At 33.9% G+C, this 23637-nt stretch overlaps 1 protein-coding gene across 2 annotated transcripts; it reads right to left on the bottom strand.

Annotated features, from left to right (window-relative positions):
* Positions 1-187: 187 nt before the first annotated feature.
* LOC110720157 (plant intracellular Ras-group-related LRR protein 6-like) lies at positions 188-23084 on the bottom strand. Of its 2 annotated transcripts, XM_021899164.1 has the most exons (21): positions 22744-23084; positions 20780-20843; positions 20505-20641; positions 20314-20400; positions 20018-20093; positions 19618-19692; positions 19462-19531; positions 19282-19359; positions 19058-19118; positions 18872-18950; positions 17757-17847; positions 16398-16458; positions 16212-16279; positions 16029-16099; positions 13325-13462; positions 12378-12482; positions 12148-12272; positions 11939-12035; positions 10064-10138; positions 7033-7088; positions 188-637 (listed from the first exon to the last, which is right to left on the bottom strand). In XM_021899164.1, exons 1-21 carry the CDS (start codon positions 22806-22808, stop codon positions 571-573), a joined length of 1746 nt encoding a protein of 581 aa, XP_021754856.1. In that variant the 5' UTR covers positions 22809-23084; the 3' UTR covers positions 188-570. The 2 variants fall into 2 exon arrangements, with proteins under 2 accessions (XP_021754856.1, XP_021754857.1); XM_021899165.1 differs by lacking the exon at positions 20314-20400.
* Positions 23085-23637: the final 553 nt, after the last annotated feature.

Below are 23637 nucleotides of genomic sequence, written 5' to 3'. Positions count from 1 at the left end.
CCATAATTTTATGCTCACAAGTATTTTTTTCATCTTGCAAAAGCATTGGTAATGTCAATTCTAGCATCGCTCTGGTGTTGCATATGCTAAACTTCAGTTAACAGAACCATTTCAGAACTCTAAACCACTTATTCACAAACAAGATTAAAAAATAATAATAATAATAACAATAAATTCAGCCGAGGAATTTTACAAATAATCTCAAACTTATATGAAGCTTCAAATTTTCAGAGAGAGAAAACACAGTGTGGTGAAGCCTCGATAGAAAGTTATCCTGAGTGAAATTCGTTCAAATCGAAGAATTTACAACACCTTATAAGACAATCAGGTCCTATATTCCAAATACAACCCCAAGACTTCCTGCCCTAGCCTTTAGAGTAATATAACACTCATAATAATTACAAAATCATAACACAGAAACAAAGCCAAGCAAGAAATCAATGATTGAAAGATCTGTTCATCCACCACTTTGTCAAATGCAGCCATGCCAGAACACTGGACAAATGGACGAGATCCTTTCATTCCAGTGACAGGTGGCAACCAGAAAAAAGCCATCAATAGAAGGATCTCTCAAAGTTTGTCTTTCAGGTACTTCAAAATACCTTTAGTTCCCCGATCTAAAATCGCCCTCCTAATGCTGCAGGGAAGCACCGGCAAGTTAGAAGATAATCGTGTCATTGTTAATTAAACAAAAATTCTCCAGGGTCTTAATTGCAAGAGCTCTCACTGACAACGGGTAAAGACGTGAAAATGACCATAAAAGCAAACACAATATTTCAATTTGGAACAAAAAGCTGAAGTGTTAAGAGAATTCTCTAAAGAAGCAAAATCAATGGTACACTAATCAATGGGAGGGGAGAAGTCCTGTGAATTCTAAATGCATCTGCAAACCAGACACAATGATGCAGTTGCAATGTAAAGAGAAGTCCTGTGAATTCTAAATGCATCTGCAAACCAGACACAATGATGCAGTTGCAATGTAAAGAAAAGGAGTTATGCAAGAAACTCAGATTATCTGTTGGAGTAATTGTTGCAAACCTGATCTAGTACCACCAAATCAATGTTAAGATTGTTAACCAATACAAAAATTAAATTGTACTATTTATATTTTTCACGACCCCCAAACTCCCCTGTTTTAGAAATTTGTTGTGCAAGGAATATCTACATTAGCTTGCTTGACACAACAAGGCTTAATATGTCTCCACTACGATGGCCAGATCCACAAATTCTTATCACGCTCAGATATGAGAATCGGATAATTTAAAGCATACCAGGGAAGCAGAGTGGATAAAACAAGGAGTATTTCAAATTCTTTTGCATGTATAAAGAAGACACTGTAGGTAAACTACATTGACGCTAAGTGTGAATAGTGAAGACCAGCAGAAATTGCTGAAGATTTTCTGGATTTTAAACAGACAGCCTATGCAGATAGATAACTGCTTAAACTAGACACAATTAACCACAAAGTTCTATGGGTTGGATTCAGATATTTCAGTATCCCAAAGCACTCCATTATTGCTTGAATAGCACAGATTTATGGACAAAAAAATAGTTTATGCAGTCAAACTCGGTCAACCATGAAACTTACTGTGTGTCTGTGTCATAGGATGACAGCAGTTGATCTGCCAAGAACTCTTATTGAAACCAACAATAATGATAATTCTTCAGAAAAAATTTCAACACGGTAGCAATCCAGGGAAACTGGTAGTTTTCAAGATCCTTAAGACCCAATGATTTTGCTATTTTAGTTTTGTCGGTCCAGGCACTGTAATACTGAAAGGCTTCCCTGGTGAAAGCCCAAAAGTATTTAGGTGGTGATTAAGTTGATTGGACTGAATGACATGAAACCCCTTCTTAAATCTCAACTTGCCCCTCATGTTTTCTCACATGTCATTTTCAGAAGTGTCAATGGGCTTGTTTGGTAAGGACATTTTGCCATCTGTTATGGTTTTTTCCTAATTTTTTTCATGCGGTTCAACAACCAAAAAACATGCTTGGTAACACGAATTATATACTCAAAATTAAATATAGTATTAATAACAATAATATATCATTATTAAAGTGTTGTCATAGTTATTAGTATATATGTTATCATCATAAATATTAATATTAATAATAATATTTCTTGTACTCCGAAGTAATGATAATTGTAGTATCATTAATAATAGGGAGTAGTATCATTATTAATCATCAATATTAAATTAAATTGATGATATTCCATAATACTTGGGCCATGCCTGGACTATAAAATAAATATATAATAGAAGGGGAGGAAAGTTAAGGGAGTAAAAGAATCTAATTTTTTGAATTAACTGGATTAGGATACAATTATAATGGGGTAATATGTTTCTCTCCTATTTTCAATTCTCAATGACCCAGGCATTACCCATATAATAATGCCAAACTTGCCCTTCACAACTAGCAACTTTGGTCTTTACCCATGAAATAATGCCAAACTTGAAGAAAGGAAAATACTGTCCCTTTAATTGAACCTCTAGGAAAATTTACACCAAAAAAATTTCCTACTTAATTATTTAGGGAAATTCTCATTGGTAGCCATTTACTTTTGCTTATTTCCAATGGTAGCCGCTTGGTATATGAACTAGCCTTCTACCCCGTGCAATGCACGAGTTGTTCACGAAAATTGCATTGAGAGATAAATGAGGAAATACTGAGTACCAACAAATAATTATGACTGTGATATGTAACTGAAAACATAATTAAACTATTGAAGAAGAAAAAAATTTGGGACTTTAATTCAAAATGAGGCTTAATAGAAAGAAGGTGAAGGGACTTAATAAATTAACGAGAGAAAACAAAAAGAATGAATTGAAGAGGGGAGATGAAGATGAAGTGTTTAATGAAAGTGTTAAGAAAAATAGTGTAATAAAAAATTAAAAATGTAAGATGACATGTGGCACATCGGGTTAAAAAAAAATAGAGAAGTGTAATAGAATGATGACATATGTTTTTTTGGTTTGAGTTTTTAAATACTAAGTATAGATTATCTTTGGTAGCCCTCAACTTTTAAAATGTTACTTCCGTAACCTCATATGGTTAAAAACGTTAAAATAAAAGTTTACTTTGATTTAGAGTAAGTTTAATTGTTAATTAATCTTTAAAATTAATAATTTAAAAAAAAATCTTTTTCATCTTTCCCCCACCTCCACCCCCGTACTGTTCCCCTTTCTCTCCTCTCTTTGCTAATCAAAGTTATCAGAATCGGGATTCTACTTTGAATCGGTGAGTGGGGTAGAATCGAATCGGTAAAATCGAATCGTAGAATCGTACGATTCAACCAAATTGTAAAATTGGGCTTCAAAATGTAACAAATGACTATATACATAATTTTAGAGCAATGAGAATGATAATAATATGTATTGTTAATAACATAATATCGGCAATACAAACATAAAATAGTTTTTGAAGTAATTTCGCATGCGCATAACTCAAACAGTACACTATAAACTATAAAATCCTATTATTGGTACACATTTTTAACCATGAGAGTACACGACAATTGTGGTTAAATTATGAAAAAAAAAACGTTGTTGACTCGTAAAATTGTTTCCCCTAGACCCATGCATAATAAAAAAATCCATTAATAATAGAAAACTAAGTGTCAAGTTAGTTCATTTAACGAAATAGCTAAAGAATGACAACTACAACAAACTCATTTATAAAAGTGCTTTTTATATGCCCAAAGTTGAGTGAATAAGACTCGTGAATACATTCTTATGCCCACAAAATTTATTTGGTTGGATGGAATCTTAAAAGTTATTTAAATTGATGTTTTATAAGCTTTATTATGATTTAGATTTAATAATATATGTTATTGACTAAAGTTAGGTTCGACTATGACACCCTTACACTCTTTAGTCTATAACATAAAATATATAAATGATATGGGTACGAAACCAATTCTATTAGAAAGTAGACTTCAAGAGCTTTCCAATGATATATTATAAGCCTAATTTCGACTTCGGAATCAAAAGTTATGGGTATTGAAAAATCAGGTTTTTTGCAGGAGTGGAATCGGTATAGAATCGTAGAATCGGTACCGATTCCACCGATTCTAACCGATTCTACCGATTCTATGAGCGATTTCACCGCACAACGATTCTACCAACGATTTACATCGTTTAGGTGGATTAGGATCGTAGAATCGTACGATTCTACGATCCAAATCGCGATTTTAATAACATTGTTGCTAATTAATTATTTTTCTTAGAATTCTCCCCCAAATTGTTTGATGAAGGTAGATCTAAGCCTCTTTATACCTTACTTTGATTCTCTGAGTTCTCCATCGAAACGACTTTTGAGCTTTCTGTCTTCCATTGAAATAGTTTGTGAGGTAAGATGGTTTTTGTAATCATCAAATAACAATTTCTCTTTGAAGCGTAATCCATGTTCTCCTGGTGGTTCGATTGTGGTGAGGGCATGGTGCTGATATTTGATTCGATTTTGCTGGGTGGGATTGATTGGGCTATAATTGGAGCTTGCGGGGCTGCTCAGTAGTGCAGCGGTTTGGTGCGACGGTGGTTGGTTGTTCGGCAGCTACTATGTGACGGTTGTGGGGAGTTGCCCGGTTGCTGGCTGGTGTTGCGGGTTTGGTGCGTGAGGGAGCAGAGGAGGCAGCATGAGCAGTAGTGTGGAGGGACGGCTGGGGCTGGGTGTCGGGAATTGGGCGCCGGCGGGAAAGGGTGGGCCGGTGCCGGCAGCGGAGGGGGAGAGGAGAGGGGGTGGCTAGACTGGTTGGGGGAGGGGTTTTTTTTAATCAAATTATAATATAATTAACCTTAGTTAATTTTTTTTTAATTTTTATAAAACTAACCTCAGTTAAACTTAACAGCCAATTAACGGTTTTTAACCATATAAGGTTACGGACGTAACATTTTAAAAGTTGAAGGCTATCAAAGATAATTCATATACAAAGTGGCTACCAATGAAAATAAGCAAAAGTTGATGGCTACCAATGAGAATTTCCCAATTATTTAAGAATCCAAGCATATGCTCTAATAATGACAGTGGTGCAGTAGTAGTAATAGTTTTTAAACCTTCCTTAGATCTCCTATATTATGTTTTAGGCTTTTATACATTAATATTTGGGAAATTAGTCCCGCACTCTTACATTCAATAAATATAAACTAGTCCTTACGAAATTATTTTACACAATTACAACTAAAAACCAACAACTAATTTTACCAAACATCTTTGTAAACAACTAATAAAAAAATGTCAATATAAACAACTAGTCAAACCAACCATGTGAAACAACCAACAACCAACAATTGATTGTCAAATAAGGCCTATAAGCTTTAAACTTCATTTATTAAGAGTCAGTCTAAAAGTTTGTATGGCTTTATTTGGCAATCAGTTGTTGGTTATTGGCTGATTCACTTGGCTTGTTTAACCATTGCAATTTGAGTTAGCTATCACAAAAATGTTTGGTAAAATTAGTTGTTGGTTATTAGTTGTTTATGTGCAAAATAATAAAATTTCCAAATAGTTTTATTTGATTTTGGAGCAATTTACTAAACATACTTTTGGCTTACACTTTTGGCTATTTGACCTTGTGAAAAAGTCAAAAGTAAGCCGAAAGTCAACCAAAATACTCATTACGGAACAAGACATAAATTTAATGGTGTTGACTGTTGAGGATACCTTGATTTACAATATTATATTTACTCATCAGCAGCACGTGAAAACATATATGCTAGTCAAAGATCAATATGCCATTTGAAAATGCATCAGATTGAAAAGCTACATCAGATTGAAAATACACTTGCGGGTTTGTAGCTCCATCAAGATAAAACTTTCAACAAAAGAGCATGAGGATCTGAACATTACTATAAGACACTAAGGTCCCTTTCAAGGCACCTACCAACTATTGAGAAACCAAAAGATGCCATGCCATGATTGGGCAAGCTGCAAGAAACAGAAGACCCTGTTGTCTGATGTTTCTAAATCTCTAATATAGCTCAATCTAAAGCAGTGTTGATCCTTTGAGGCTCTTTCTTTACAGTGCTCGAGGGAACTCTTCCCCGAGTGTTAAATTGGCAGTAAGGCAATCTTGGCTCCTCAATCAACACATCTAAATCCAAGATCAATACAATCAACTGGCAGCTATCCTATGACTTATTCACGACAACTTGAAGACAGAGGTAAGGGTATAAGACTCACAAAAGTCAACACTGAATTTCTGGCTATGTAATTGTCGTACTTTGACCCAAAAATGGGAGTTGAAACTAGGATACTAGGAGTGTTACTTGCTTAAAGATGTCAATTGTAAACAAGCTCTTATACATTCCAAAGTCTTCAAAGTTCCATAACAAACCATTTCTTACAGATTGAAAGACTTTGGGATGGTTACTCTATGTATTCTGTCTTGGGCAATAGGTGGTAAAATCGACTCAAGAATACAAGTAAAAATTATTACTATCTTCCTTAAGCCTGGAGAACTTCAGATGGGTAATCATGGTTGTAAAACTTCAGATCTCATTGTGAGATCATGAAAATTATCATATGAATCAGAATTCAGAATACATCTTTCGGTCAGCATCAGAACTACATGAATAAACAATGGTCTTCAACTAACTGAGGTAACAATCTTTTACTGATAATATGTAAGAGCCTAAAACAATCTGGTGATCTAGGTGCCTTTTATTTAAAACATCCCTATATCACATCAATGACTATTTGATAATTTCTTTTAATATTTTAATTGGTTAAAGTGGCCTTGCCCCAAAAATCCCTGAATCACATATCTTGGTAAAAATCTAGTCTAGTTTAGCAAGACCAGTGACGCCACAGCACTTGTAAACACTAGAGAAATGTACTACCCTTAGAGTTAACCTGCAAAGTATGTGAAATGGGCAACAATGTGCCACAGTTACAGCAAGGAACAATCGATCCAAATTACAGAAATATTAACCTGTATGATTCCTCAGCTTGCTATATGTTTGCGTAAATCAACATGATTAAAACAAAAAAATAGAAGCCAAAGTGTCAGATGAAGAATATGCTGCATACCTTCTCAAAGGATTTCCATCAAGTCTGAGGACTTGTAAGCTAGGTTCAAGCAATCCCTGCTCAAAAATTAAATGATAGAAGATTATATTAGAAATTAAAGTAGGGTAATGCCTTTTATATTGTCAGATGTATAGGTTTTTTTTTTGGGTAAGGAGAAATAATCATTAGTAAGGATTAAGACAAAAACAAAGATCATAAACCAACTTGAGTCCACTAAAGGCTTATTGAAAATAAATCTTATTGCTCAAAAGCACTCCTCTATCCCACCCAGGACTCCGTAATAATATATCCCCCAAAAAATTATTGGTTAACTAATCCCACTTTGTCCATTCACAATTTAACACTTCACCATCAAAGATTGCAGTTGGACAAAAAAGGAGGACAAAAAAGTTGGACAACAGTACATTTATAAACTGCGCATGTATTTCCTCAAGATTCGAGACCCCTTACTAGGATACTATGATTCAAGCAGTCCATCTTTACATCGATAATCAATATGCTTGGCATTTTGGACATATTATTTCAAAGAAGAAAAGAAGAGCCATTAACTATTATACTTAATTGTGATAGATTTAGAATCCACAATCAGTGGTGATGTACAATACAGGGAACATGACAAACAGTGTAATCCAATACTCGTACAAGGAATTTTGAAGCACCACAAATTCTGAAATTAGTCCTGTGCTTAGGGTAACCCAAATTAACCATATGACGTATAGAACTAACACCATTTATAGAAAACCCTCCCTTAGTCATTTTTATCTCTAATCTCTATGATTCCACCCTCTTCATCTTTTTCTTCCTCCCTGGCTTGTGACAGCTTAAAAATGGTCACCATAGAAATACCAGCACTCGTTAAAATATTCTCACTACTTTTGATTCTCAAACAAGTGTACACCATCGTAGATCCAACTCCTTTCCCCATCAAGTTTCTTTTCTCTCTAAACCATTCATCCAATTAACCAAAGATGCTTGGTCTACAAGAAGTTTTAACTAGTCTTCTTTTCATAACAAGCTCTTTTAAGCTCAGTAAATAGCAAGAAAAATCCTTTTCAAATCCCCAACCAATATTGAGGTGTAACCTTTGACTTTGTCTTACATTAAAATCACTTTCTTTTTATTTGGGGCTTTCTTTTCAGACATCCTTCACTCACCACAATATTATAAAAATCGATCATTATAGCCACCTTAAAATGCCACTTTAAAAAATGCAGCAAAATGAAACAGAATAATATCTGCACATTTTCAAAATTATGCCCTTGCTGTGCAGTTCAACCCACACAATTATTCCAGCCAAAAAGCATTAAACCACCATTACCCCTAGAAGTCCAGCAATTGACGACCCATATCTTCTCATTAGATATCGTTAAAAATAATGGCAATTATAGAGCTTCAAAGTTCAAAACTAAATTAGAGGAAGAGTTTTGTATGAATGTGGGCAACTCAAAGATGTCACCATGAGATAAGGCTGATTAAAATGAGAGAAGGAATAATGAGAGAAAGAAGGGAGCTGACGGAAGACCAAAAGTTTGATGGTTACAAAGGAGAGAGGTTTTGAGAAGAAAATGGGTTGGATTCAAGAAAGCAAGAAAGGCAGGAGGCAAGAGACAAGATGATAAAATAAAGAAGGGACATACGATCAGGTCGTTCTTTTTGTTTGTTACAACATTGTACAGATATGTGTGATTTCTTACGTGATATCACGTGTCCCCTCCTCCCCTTGTATTACCATTTATTTTTTTCTTTTTTCCAACAACTGCCATGCAATTTTTTTTTCTTCCTTGTACTTCTATTACAGTACTTTTTAAACTTTTGTGCCTTTCAGTTCCTATTTTATTAGGTTTGAACTCTCTAATTTAGACAAGCTTAAACTTATCATCTTCCATTATTTTACAAATGACAAATTTTTGTTTCGCAATGTAATATTTTTTATTCTCTGTTATCTAAAAAAATGCATTAACCCTTTTATTAAGGGTGGCACCCTTGTTTTAACTTTCATTGAACGCTTAATTCCACTATCTCCCCTTATCTTTCAAATCGTTGTTATCTATATGTGTATATAAGATATGCTTCAAAACCTCTTTTTCAATGGGAAAAAAATATACGAGTAATTCCTAAAATTATATGAGAAGAAAGCAATTAATAAGTGTTTTAACAAATTTTAATAAAAATATATTATATACTTAAATAATACTTCCTCCGTTCCACAAATATTGCAACAATTACCATTTTAGGAATTTCACAAACATTGCAACATTTCCTTATTTGCACATGTTTTCTCTCGTTCTCTCCTAATCACATGGGTCAATATCTTTATTCCTCTCTATATATCTCCTCTTCTTAAAATTTGTGTCCCCTCCACATGTTGCGATATTAGGGGAATAGCAGAAGTAAACAAAATTAGAGAGAGAGAGCGAGAGAGAGAGAGTTAAGAAAAGATCCATACTTCCCTTCGTCCCAAATTAGTTGACAAGTTTCTCTTATCAATGTTGCCAATATATAACTTCAATTGTAAATATACTAAAAAAAAAACAAATAGCTGATATTTTGAAAATGCACATTGAAAGGTATCTAACAAGATCTCCGCATGACTATGAATATTTTCTAATCTATTAATCACAAAAGTTAGTCAAAGTAGATTTCGTGAATAGTATCAAAAGTTAAAAAGTTTCAACTAATCTGGAACAGAGGAAATACATATTTTTAACGCCATCAATACTAAGGTTATATTGAACAGAAGTTAATAAACTTGGGTTCTTTTACTATCTGTCTATATAATTTCTTTATAGATCATAAAACTATCTACCAAAAAAAATCATGTGACACAAGAAACTATTTCAGCTTTTATGTACACATGGTACTTTGAACTTGGGTGAGCATGAAACGAAAACAGTGAGTTGTGTTGCTGTATTAATCACTCTAAATCCTTGATCTCCACTCAGAAATTGAGAAATGAATAATAAGAATTATTTCCTATCTGCAAAATCTATATATACACCTAAATCTAGAAACACAGGGCTTTTTGACTTACAAGCTCTGGCGGCAGTGATGTTATGTTATTGTCCGAAAGGTCTAGCTCCGTCAATGATGATAAATTTTGGAATCCCTGCAGAGAAAGAAATAGTTTATTTAATCACAAGGTAACCATAATGCATTACACTAGATTCTCCAGATAATACCAAAAAGAAATTGAGACACAAAATACAAGCATACTATAAGTAAGTTAAAGTATAGTTAATGGAACTTTTTAAAAATTAAAGCTCAAACATTCATGTTCTTCATCGAGGTTTTTTTAACCATATATAGGAAGATTTCAAATGAGAAACTTTTAAACTTTCCAAATTGGGAACCAGCAAGAACAGATAGTATCAAAGGGAGTACTTTTTTTCTCTCAAGACTATTATCACTCTCCCCACTTGACAATTTATTCTCTCATCCCATATTATCCCTTTCTCTAATCCATAGGCGTCTCTCTCCCATTCTCCTCACTTTTTCTTTTTTCACTTTTGATCGTCTTTGTCAGCATCCATCTCTCAAGTAGAAAATTTGGAATTGTTCGAGAAAAAAATTGAATGGAACATGTGTTTTTACAGTGTAATCTTTGGGTAGAAGAAATAGGAGTTATATGGTAATTAGACATTGAGAATTTGAGAATTCAAACAAGCAACTACAATCTTGACCTAGCAAACCGGTCATGTTAGGAGAGGTTTATGTTCAGCCGTAATATGCTTATTAAACAGGCTACTTTCTATTGATACTTCTTAGGAATTAAGATTTATTTCTGGGATATGAAACTAATAAACATGTTAAATATAGAAAGCACATTATTAGAGGCCTTATTGTAAACATAATGACCCATCTGGGAAATGTGATATTCATAAAGTCAAATTTTACATTCACCCTATTTCATTGGATACTAACCTTTAACTATATAAGTGGGTTGAACAAGTTAAAGCAGGTTATCATCTTCATAGAATGTCAACCTACTTTTAAAAACTAAATAAGAACTTTACATGCCACCCATGATATTAAATTGGAGTAAAATCTTAAACCCAACCTGTTATTAATGTTTTAGGTTTGCATCTAGTAGTCATCTTCATAGAATGTCAACCTACTTTTAAAAATTAAATAAGAACTTTACATGCCACCCATGATATTAAATTGGAGTAAAATCTTAAACCCAACCTGTTATTAATGTTTTAGGTTTGCATCTAGTTGTCGTGCCAAGTCAGCTTTTGCTATCTCTAATCTTGATTCCATTTATTTAAATATCTATTGCTTGTTTTATATTCAAGAACTTAGTTTGAATTCTTGGCTAGTGTATTAGTTTAGCAGACATGAGCAATGATGACAGTACATACTTTTTGTTATGTTGAATATATTCTTGGAAATATGAGAGAATTATTGAGTAAGATATAAGTAGTTGTTTTTAGGAATATTAAGCCATTTACTGTTTTTAATTTTTGAGCACCATAATGTGGTTTAGTTTCTTTGAAAAAAATTTATTCACCTTAATTTAATAAAACAGATACAAAGTAATATCAGTAGAAAGCATTTAGTTTAGTCAAGCATAATACGGAGTACAAAGTAACAAAAATATTAAAATGAACGAGCACATTTTTATTTTTTATTTTTTATTTTAAAAATGTGGAAGCTAACACAACACCTAGTTGTACAGATACTGCAGACCATATATTTTTTTTTAAATCAATATGCTAGTCAACTCACCTCTATAATCTATACATTTTTTTTTTTTTTGAAGAAATCTATTATCTATACATGGTATTATGTAATTATCTCTTTAATACACAGCTTTGAGAGCTGGGAAAACACATAAAACAAAAGGTTCCCCAGCAGATAATAATCCACCTCAAAAGGGACGTGCACTTATAACCAACTTCATTACCTCTGGAATGGAACAGAGGGAATTTTGACTTAGGTCAAGAATCTGCAACTTCTGTAATTTCAAAATATCGGATGGTACTTCATGCAACTGCACTCGTCTATTCAGCAAGTAATTCCATAACAGGATATATAAATCAGGTTAGATGTGAAATATAATAGACGACATTGAAGCAGACGGAGGTGTAAATAAGTCATCATGAAATATTGAACCTGAGGTAAAGCTCCTGTAGATGAGGTAAGCTAGCAAACGCTGAACTGCCAGGTAAGGAAGCTACACAACCACTTAGGTCCAAAATTAGGAGTCCGGGAACAGCTTCAAAACCGTTCATTGGAATCTAATGAAAGCGGGCAGGCAGAATTTTAGATGATAAGAGAACAAAAATTGGCATGCAAAGTAAAGCGAGGAAAGAATCCAAAATGATATGAACCGTAGTTATTACCTGTCTAAGAGGATTATTATCAAGCCTTAAGCATGTAAGATTTGGAAGTAACTTCAAAACTTCCCCCGGCCAATCCTTAATCTTGTTCTTGGATAAAAGCAATACCTGCATACAAGGGTCAGTTACAGCTTATAATCAGTTCATAATGTAGAAAAAAGCCTATTTTTTGGATTAGTAATCACAGAATGTATAAGATAAGACACATACATCTACATTATCAACCATTTACAATAGGAGGGCCAGGGGAAAAACAACAATCCTTCCACGGCCCCACCTCAAAAGGGCACTAAGCATACAGGCAATGATTGACAAATTAAACCTCACGTTATTTAGAGTAAACACAGGCATTGCAAAATGAGTGGGGTGCTCACTGTACTGCAAAAACATACATGATTGTGCAAAGAAGTTTTATCAAGGATTTTTTATTGTTTAAACATTGGACAGGTTTAAGATAGGGAAAGGTCAAGACATGTGTTCTGGAGGATCTGTAAAGCCCTTCCATCTTCTTATCAGATCAAATAAAAACATATGGTATAGACGTATAGTACTTATCAGACATCGTCATGACAAGTTGAAAATTAAAGTGAGGCCTAGGTGAATAATCTGAACGTCATAAGTTTTAAAGGACTCCTTGTCTCTATCTATTCTACTTTTTCACCAAAGTTATTAACGAAAATTTCCTGTATCTACATAAAGCTTCCTTCGAATAGTTGCTTCATTTGTATAGCTACAGCTCAACAATATGATAATGTTTTACAATTCCCTTAGGTTAAAAAGATGTTTTCCCAAACTGAAGTGTGCATAGAAAGATATGCATAGTATTTCAGAGAATTAACTATAATGTCAAGTTTTCAATTCTTGAATTAAATTTTCTGATTTATTTTCTCTTTGGTGGAGAAGATGATTCCCAGCATATGCTAAACCCTCAAATTACACATATAACTAACCTCAAGTGAAGAGCAGGCCGACAGTGCAACAGGAAGCTCTTCAATTGAGTTTCTTGAAAGATCAACTTTTGTTATTTCATTTGACGAACAGACCTCCAAAGGGACTGAAGTCAAGTCCATACCTCCAAGTGAAATTTCCTGGCAGTGGAATAGATGATGACAAAATAACTCAAAACATTGAGGAAAGCAGATGTTACATAATTTATATGCAAAAAGAAAAATTAAAACAAGTTAAACTGAAGTAACCAGATAGTTGATAGTCATAAAATATATCCCCTCACCAGAACCAGAGAGTGAAGGGCTTTAGGATGTGTGATATCAGAGCTAGGGAAGAAGAAAGATCTTTTGGTGATAAAAGCTTATCTGTGGGTAGGTCAATTCACAGTTTAAACACTTGGGCAAGTCAATAATACGCATCACGATGAATTAGAAATCATTGTAAACTAAATAGTTCATCCGCAAAGCATTCCACAGTTTCTGCTCTTTCAAGAGCTTGACAGAGCTCGATATTTCCCTTGTCAGACAGCAGGAATTAGGGAATTAGGCACAGTATTACCAATTTTGCTAATTCCCCAATGAGCTACACTCCGAAGTGAATGATTAGCAGGTGCAAATCGGTTTAGTGGAACATTTTCGGAATAAAATAGCAGCACAAGGTAGGTACCCCCACTCCACATATTGCAAACTAGGTAATAATGGACTTTGGTTTATTTCAGAATCCCTTCCCAGGAAGAGCTACTCAATGAAAGTGATTTCATAATATATTTGTAAGCCTCTTTCCTTCAGAAGAGCGTTTTTTCCCCTTAAATGTCTCTCAGTAGGACTTCAACACGACAAGACTCTGCAGATTCAAAGGTTTGGACTAAGACATGCGTTTGCTCTTGTATTAGCGTGAATTACTGCTTTTGTCCTGACCAAGACCTATTCACATTTAATGGATAATCTCAAATCATTACCCTCCGCTTTCTTCTCGATCAAAGACACCTCACACATCTTTTAGTTCATCAGGCCAACAATCTAGTAGTTAGTCCAAAAGATAAGAGTAAAACTGTGGAAGTTTATCAAAAAAAACCCCTCTTGTTTCAGAGACCTCTCTCTCCATTACTAACAATTCAAGGGGAAGTTAAGACCCTAAAAACTATTTACCAAATACAAACTCTTTACTCCCGATTAGGAGAAAAAAGACACTACGAGTATCACTTATGTACAAAAGGAGTGAAAGAGCAATAAAGCTGAAGCCCTTGAGATATCATGAAGTAATTTTTCTACAAAATCAAGACGTATCAAGCATTGGTCAGAAGCTGAAGACCAAAACTTGACACCAGATAAACAAAAGCCTAGGAAAAAGGAACTTGAATCCTTGGCAAATGACAAGGGGAAATTAATCCAAGTTCTACCCTCAAAAATTTGATGAAATTCTCTCTTCCAAGTGAACTATCACATTGCCAGTAAACCTTTTTTAAAGTAATAACTAGGAAATAATCTCCTTATTGTAATAAAGTAATGTTGACTGACCATAATCTCAAACAACTGCCCTTTAGAAAGAAATTAATGAAATAAAAAAGAAAAGAAAAATATCCAGATAAAATCTAATCCAAAAGAACAAAATTTGGTGTGCTACTGAAGATCAAATGAATACAATACTTTGTAATTGTCAAACGAAACCCAAGAACTAATTTTGAAGACAAAAAGAATAAAATGATAGGAATGTGGACTAAAGTAGGAGGTTGAACAAGATAGATGATTTGAAATTTCAAACATTAAAAGGTCTAACACTAAGAACGTCAACAAAATGCTAACAAGGGCGTAGAAATTCACCATTGTGGTATTCATCAATAAAATCTCAAGAAGGCTGTTTAGCTTCTTGAATTTACTTTTTTCTGATTTCAAAATTGGATTCCAATTTGGCATCCTCCACACCTATTATCTCCCATGCAGAATCTAGTACTGCAACCTTACCATCTAACTAAGATCAATGGAAATATTATTAATAGGTCAACTACACTAAACACTTACTCTAGTTCAACATGCACTTCAAGACTCAGTCTTCTCCTATGCAATTTTTTCTATGATCTAGCTGATGGGTGCCCTCAAGGTATTAGATGATAAGTAAGGTTCTACCATCTAAACAATAAATGGAATCTCTTTTAAAAATACATTCTCATTACATGAAAGACTTTTTCTTCTTTTTATCTCCGTCACACACTTTTCACTTTCGGTTTTCCCAACAAAATGCAACATCCATTTGAATTAAGAGGAATATTTAGGGGTAAGATTTAAACAGATAAGTCCCGTCAAAAAAAAAAAAAAAAAAAAAAGATTTAAACAGATAAGTGCTTTATTGTTTAACATTAAAAAAAATAGGAAGTAAAAGACCTAGAAAGTGGGGAGAAGATGGAGTTGTTTTGTTGAAATTGTCAAGGGAAGTGGCACTTCCAAGGAAATTCTACTTCCCTCTGTATAAAGTTACTTAGCTCCCTAAGTATGGGGAGCTTATTAAGGGAAATAAACCTTCCTGTGATCAATCAAACAGCATTTAGTGACTCCCAGGAAATGAAACTACATTGAAGAAACATCTTGAAAGGCAATATTACTTCCCATACTCAAAGAGCTCAATAAGAAAGAATTAACAAGATATCACGTGGACGATTCAAACCATAAATTTCTAAGCTCAAAACAGTAATATGTAAAATGAACCAGATACCTTAGAGGTCAAAGACAATCGAGCTGCCATAGCCACTATGTTATCTTTAGTTGGAGTTGATACTTCAGCCTCTGCATCAGGTACCATCATCAATTCAAAAAAGTGATACTTCTGCCATGTTGGATAATATGGCTACAGAAAAACTAAGGATTTTCAAACAGAAGAAAAGAGGAGAGGTTGTACCTTGTGCAGAAGGGAGTCTACTCCTAAGATACTTCAATAAAGCAGTTGTAGGTCCAGATACCAGTGTACTGTCAAAAGAAAACATTGTTTTGTTCATATATTCTTCTTTGAGCACACTTAGTTAGGGACCTCTTGGTGAATGCTACATAACATTAATAAGTAAATAGTAAATCTCTAACATCAAACCTTCGAATGGTGCGCATAGGATTGCCGATAAGCACAAGCTTTCTCAAAGTTGTCATCAAGCCTGGACAACATCAATGGAGCATTTATGAGATTTATGGCACATCTACACATGCAATGACAAAATATACTGAAGGCTTTCATACAAATAACAAGAGATGTCATCCAGATTCACATGTTCCTTAAGCGAGTGAAGAAAATAATGATGCACTCCGATTTTATTGACGATCAGACCAAAGTTAAACCTATGAGATGCTAGACTGACCTAAATCTTAAACTTGAACCTCTTCAAATAAAATGCAGGATAGTAAATTTTTTTTTTTTTTAGAGATGTGGTCATGAAGAGAATAAGAATAATATCATACACAAACTATGCACACTCCTACCATTGAGCATACTGATCAAAAGTGCCGTTTTCTTATCATTATTTTATCATGCTTTAAAAATGTCCCTTAAAAGCCCTTTATCCTGTACGCAAACTATTTGCACATTCTTTTCCAATCTTAAACTCAAGTATACGCATTGAATGCTGAAACTTTTTTTTTTTTAATCAGAAAAAATTTGTTTAGAAAGTGTAAAAGTTAGTGCAGCCAGAGAATAAGGTGTCCTCACAAAGTTCCACTTATGTATTATCCAAAATCCTTTATATCCCTCCTATCGAATAATTTGAGTTAACCCCAGCAGCTGCCTTAGGCTTTACCCCATATTTACTCAAGCAAAAAGACATCTTCTAGAGCTGGCAATCCCTAACCTGCCTAGATAATCCAGCCAAAGTTGCTGAGCAAAAGTTGAACCCAACCTAAATTGAACCCAGACTGCTCAATTCAACCCAATTTGACCCAATAATCATACTTTGTACTTATATTAAATTTTACACTACTAATATGTTCTAGCACAACCTGAACCCAACTTGAACCCAACCTAGTGACCGAATTGCCACCCCTAACTTTATCCCACAATAAGTCACATTGAACAGCAAAGCCATGACGCCATTAATAATACACCCATTTCTTTCCAAGCAAATGCACCACAACACTGCCATCATAGCATTTCTCCATCGCAAATTCTTCTATTCTTCCTCTTGAATCCCACAAGCTGAATAAGTAGCCTACTCCCTTCGAAACTTATTTTCTTTCTGCAGATTTATTTTCCTTATCCAAAACATGCATATGGTTTATACGACCGCCTTTATTTAAAGTAAATGATGTTTCTCAGCTTGTTCCTAGTAAGCAGCTGACAGATATACTAACAATTTATCACATTATACCCAGTGGGCCAGTGACCATTTAATATCAAGCTTTCAAGTAATCAAAGTAATAACACAATACACTGCTATGCAGAAATGAAGCTGAGAAGCCACACCAATTTCCGCAGGCAAGCCTGACAATGAATTGTTTGACAGATCAAGAACTGAAAGGTGCAATTTGCATGCTTCCACTGGATATTCGGTTAACTGCAGACATTGTGTACAAGTACAAAAGCTTCAGAAAATATTCAACAGACTTCTTAGTTAAAAAGGATTAATACCTAGCAGCATTGGTTATACTTAAATGCACACAAATAAGCGATATAGTAGAGACAGAAGTGAAGCTGGCATCTCTTAGATTCACCTCTTCATGGAAACATGAAAAAACACAAACAAAATCTTGAAAACCGCAACAAACCAGATGAAATGGAGCTGCAAACAAAGTTAACAATTATACAAGAAAAAAAAGAACAATATATAACCCAGCACAAGTTTATACACATTATCAAGGCACTAGATAACAAAATTATAATAAATTCTCAAAACCAAGCAAGAACCTGAAATCATAATTTACAATTCCAAGAACAGGTTACTTCATATTTTTTAAATTAATACCATCAAGACAAGACAACTCATAGGCAGACAAACAGTGTTCGATGAAAGTGCTTTGTTTATCATGGAGTTTGTGTCGGCATAAAATTCAAGGAAAACTCCAAAACAAAATAAACAGACACCAATTCAAATGGTTTTTGAACCTATCATGGACCACAATATCTTTCTTTCCTATATAAGCAAAGCATGACAATTCTTACCCTCCTCAGTTCCACTTTGACAAGACACATTTGCCATTGCACAGTTTTAACAATTAATATATTTGATATATTTATGAAAAAAAAAATTGAATTTTTGAATATATACATTTAGACAAATGCTAAACCATATTATTAATCATGACATTATTTTTATATGTTAGTAAACAAATGCAGTCAAAAAGGGGCATGTGAATAGTGCACATAATCAAAGTGAAACAACTATTTAGATACAGAGGGAGCTATATTTCGGAGGAAAGAAGAGTAAAGAGTCCTGTAGAAGGAAGATATATATAACCTAGAAGCCAGTAAATCTGATTAACCATTTGCAGAAGTACAAAACAGACACATGATTATCACACCAAATGAATTCAAACAGATGATCAGATAAGATATTTTTAGTAAATAGAGCATGGGTTCACCTGGTTTGATTGAAGATCAAGTATGCTCAGCTGAGAAAGCTCTCCTATCTCTGCTGGTAATGACGACAACAAATTGATCCTGGTATATGAATTAAAAATTGTGGATTAGGAGAATGATCCGGAAACAATACACAACAACTAACAAGAAATAGTTTACTAACTAGCCAAACGAACAGAAATATGTACCCAATATAGAATTCCACAAGCGAAGAGCAACCCTTTATAGAAGTTGGAATTGATGAAATTTCTGCACCATTAACAGCACAAGTAGATTACTGATGCAAATAGCTTAATGTGAAAAAAAGGAGGAAGCTTAATCCAGATAGGTATACACGCATGCAAATCCAAAGATACTCGAATTAATTTCTACTCTATAATTCTAGCTGCTACAGATGTGTCAGAAAACTCACTGTTCTGATGCAAGTCTAGGCGAATAACACGTGACAGCCTGCCAATGCTCTCTGGTATACCATTCAGGAGGTTTTTCGCTGAGCCAAGGGAATTACATTTTATAAATAAGGGAAATTGGAATAGAAAACTATACAATCAATATCCAACAAAATGCTAATTAGGGAGATAAAAACATTTACAGGCATTCAATTCAGTAAGCTTGCTCCATGATGAAATAACAGGATCTGATAGTTCAGTGAGCTTGTTACCCTGGTAAATATTGTGGCATAATTAACATCCAGAAATATGAAAGCCCAAAATAGATTTAATTAGAAATTCCAGTTGCATTATTGTACCTCCAAATTCACTTTTACTAATTTAGTACAGCATGCTAAATTTTCCGGCAAGCCTGCAATACTGTTATTTGAAGCCTGGATAAATACAAGTGGTACCACAGTGAAAAAGCCAGAAGGATTATCTCACAAGACACATAAATGTTTATTCATTTTGTGTACATATACAGTATAATATTAGTAACAACAGCGGAAAAGCAACAGGTTCCCTACAATCTATCAAAAAAAAGATAAGATAAAGCACCTGAGCAAAAAAATTCTAAAAATAGTGGGATATCTGATCACTAGAATATGAATCCATCAGATAGAAAACCATGGAAGTTAATAATCAGAACAAATGATGAGATAAACAGGCACCATAAGAACTTACTGCATATACAGTTTATTTCAAACGAAGCATTACCTTCAGCTCTGCCAACTCAACACATTGTCCAATAGAACTAGGGATTTCCACAAGTTGATTATTTGAACAATCAATCCTGGTGCAATAGCAGAACAAAAGAAGAGGGATATTATGATTAGTAAGACTAGTAGTATTTATTTACAAGTAATGCAAGCAAACTGCAGCAAGTACATGAAGTGCATATCTTGCTATCTTTTTTCTTAATTCTTTTTCAGAGAAAAGTGTATATGTTGCCTCTCATAAAGATAAAAGCCAAGCAAAGCATACACAGAAGTTATTGGGAAAAAAGAGCCTACTTGACCAAAGAAGTTGCCGATCTAATCTCTTCAGGTATGTTAGCTAATGAATTGAATGACACATCAAGTGATTTTAGTGAGGGAAGACTGTCAGATTCCCAAAATAAAAATAGAGAGAACAAGAAGAGAGTTAATTCACTAATAGCATAAAATCTTACTGTATCAATCAAAAAAAAGACAAAGCAATTTACCCCCCAATTGCTGCAGGAAGTTGAGTAAGCCTGTTGTGGCTTACATTTAACACAGTCAACAGAGGCAAATTTCTCAGGTCTTCTTTCAATACTTCAATGTTATTATGGGCCAAGATCAGCTTTTGTAGGTCAACAATCTGTATACACAAAAGATGCCCTTCAGGATTCCATTTATCATAACCGCTGGCGCTGGTGACTTAAGAATCACATCTCATACAATTAAATTGAAGATATCAATGAAAGGTAGGGAAAATTGAAATAGGACTAGAGCATACCTCCCACCAATTGCCACCTTCACTAGCGCCATCAAAATTTTGATAGACCTCATTGGGTACTTCCCTGAATATAATTCAAGAAAAATTACATACAGCTTAAACATAAACTGAAAATATCCAAGATCTAAGAATTCTGCAAAGCTTGAAAATAGAAATTAGCTTTTACATAATTTGTAAAATAGATGTTAAAATTAGACTGCATTCTTCCATGGTAAACTTCTTGAGCCCTTGAGGTAAAGCTGGATATCACTCAATATGGAATTCTACATCTCTAGCAATCCAAATCCACGCTTACAAGAAGTCCTTACAGTTGCAAATACCCACAACAAACCCAACTTCACTACTTCACCAAAAACAACTAATGACAAATACCATATCATCCAAAAGTATGACAAAAAAGGTGGTTCATTTATTAGTCATTATATTAAATAAAAAGACACAAATCAACCAATAAAGCAATTAAGTACTCTTTTTTTAGATGAACAACAAGAATACGACATATTTTTAATGCAATTGATTAATATGAATGTTAAATGTTTCAATATACATGGATGATAAGACTACAAGGGAACCATGTAAATTAAAAAGAATCAAATAGTGGTCCGTCAAATAAAACTGTTGAAAACCAAAATTTCCCAATAAAAAAAATACAGTTGCCTCTCTTTTTCTTAAAAAAAAAAAATAATAAATTTTTTTTTAAAAAAAAAAAAAAAGGCTTCCAAATTACCAAATGTGCGGATAGTCACAGCAAACTAGAACCAAATTTTTCATGATATATCTAGAAAAGTATTAAGAGTGTATGGTTTATTATATCCCCAATTAGATTACCGTCAATCTCAAAAATAATCTTGCATTTCCATGTTAGAAGCCCCAGAAAAAGCAATTTCAGTTCCTAACCAATTGATTTATCATACTTTTGTTGCAATAATAAATTAAGAATAATCAAGGACTGTATAATAAGTCTCATCCATTTAATCCTAACTTCCTTAGCTATCTAATTTCAAGCAAGTCAATGCCTTTTAATGGATGGGTTTATGCAATTTACTTTTCCAAATTGTAGTGCATGAAACCTTCACCCTAGGTGGTTGCATACCAATCCACAAATAGAATAGCTTAATAGGAGTATTACCATGAGTATCAATCCAAGGAAAAATTTCCCTTATGAGAGATTTTCCTCTAAACAATTGCCCCATTTCCTCAATTCCATGCATAAAACAGGATACTACTTAAACCAAAAATACATACGAAACCTTCAATTATAAAGTATGAAATCAATCCAAGAAATATGGATACGTAATACGGAGTAAGCAACGTCCATAAAGTATAATTTCATAAAAACTTCCCATCAAACATATGACACAGAATTACATTAACCGGCCTTGTCATTGCTATGCTCTCATCAGTCCAATATCAAACCTTAATAATCTCAAAAACAACGATGAGATCATAACTCCTCAAGGAAATTTATCCTTTCTTCTTTTTGGCGGAAAATCATTTCCAATCAATTAGATAAAAACCTGATTGACCTTGTGGCTCATAAAATCGACCATCAACATGATTTATGAAATTAATTACAGATAAAAAGAGCATCATGGTCAATTATGATCTCATCATTGTTTCCGAAACAATTAAAGTTCGATAGTGGACTGAAGAGAGCGGAGCAATGTCACACAACTCACACTACATTGATATAATTCATAAAACCTCAAATCTTATATACTGCTTAATCATAATTCATTGGAACACTTAACCAAAACACCCCAGATAAAAAAAATCACACAATTGACAACCAAAATTGGTCGAAAGTGCTGCATTTCACAAAATTGACAATACCAACCACCAATTAAATTGAAAAAAAATGAACTTTACAACTTCAAAGAGATTTAATCCATATAATAAAGATGGGAAATGTATAATAAATCAAGGGTTTGTAAATTTGATAAGAAATAGAAGAAACAAATTACCTCAAAGAGCGATTTGATAAATTGAGAGACCCAGATGTTCGAGCAGCTTTGAGTGCTCGATCCATGGTATTTTTCTGAATTTTTTCAGAAATGGGTGGTTTGTTTTCAGATCATTTAATGGAGATAGTATAATACTGTGAATTTTTGGAAGTATGATGTTTGTAGTTTACGCATGTAGGAGAGAGAAAGTGAAAGAAAGCGAAAGTGAGTTGGGTTGCAGGTGACAAGAATCAATCAATCAAGCCCCAAAAGGATGAATTGTTGAAGAACGTCGTGAATTCGTCGTGAGTACCTCATAGTCTGACAGACATAGAACTGCTCCATTTGTTTCAAAATAAATTCTTGTTTTTTAAGGAAATAGATAGATTTTTGTATTTGACTTTTACACTATTCTCACTTCCTACTTTGATTTGTACAACTTGCTATATAATACTGCGTGGCAAAACGGTATACACTTTCGTAATATTATACTTTAGCGGGGCGTTTGGAGTGTGGGAATGAGAATTTGGGGATTAAAAGGTGGGAATAGTGGGAATTAATTGATGAGAATACATGAAAATATGTTAATACCTTGCTTGGATGATAGGTGGGAATATATAAAGAATAAATAACAATTTTACAAAAATACCCTTACTAAGATTATTATTTCATTCTTTTCATTAATGGCAAAAATGTCATTTTCCCCCTATTCTCATTCTCATCCATTTTATTAACTACCCTCCCTAGGTAATAAAAAGGTGGGAATTTACCCATAAATAATCTCATTCCTAAACCCCCTTTTATTCCCATTCCCACCAACCAAACAAGTCCTTTTTTTTTTAAGGGAGACTTATTTTTTATATTGAGATTAAAACTCTCAATCCCACCCTCAATTCACACTTACCAAACACCCCC

This window comes from Chenopodium quinoa, unplaced genomic scaffold (genome assembly GCF_001683475.1).
Source record: "Chenopodium quinoa cultivar QQ74 unplaced genomic scaffold, ASM168347v1, whole genome shotgun sequence".
NCBI lineage: Eukaryota > Viridiplantae > Streptophyta > Magnoliopsida > Caryophyllales > Amaranthaceae > Chenopodium > Chenopodium quinoa.
This window is presented reverse-complemented; position numbering and strand designations above follow the sequence as displayed.

What these genes read in the sequence shown, in the direction of transcription:
- LOC110720157 (XM_021899164.1), bottom strand. Translation starts at nt 22,808, where the DNA reads ATGGATCGAGCACTCAAAGCTGCTCGAACATCTGGGTCTCTCAATTTA. An exon ending in TAGTAAAAGTGAATTTGGAG is followed by an intron (nt 19,532 to 19,617) that starts GTACAATAATGC and finishes AATATTTACCAG; the next exon opens with GGTAACAAGCTCACTGAACT. An exon ending in GCTTACTGAATTGAATGCCT is followed by an intron (nt 19,360 to 19,461) that starts GTAAATGTTTTT and finishes CCCTTGGCTCAG; the next exon opens with CGAAAAACCTCCTGAATGGT.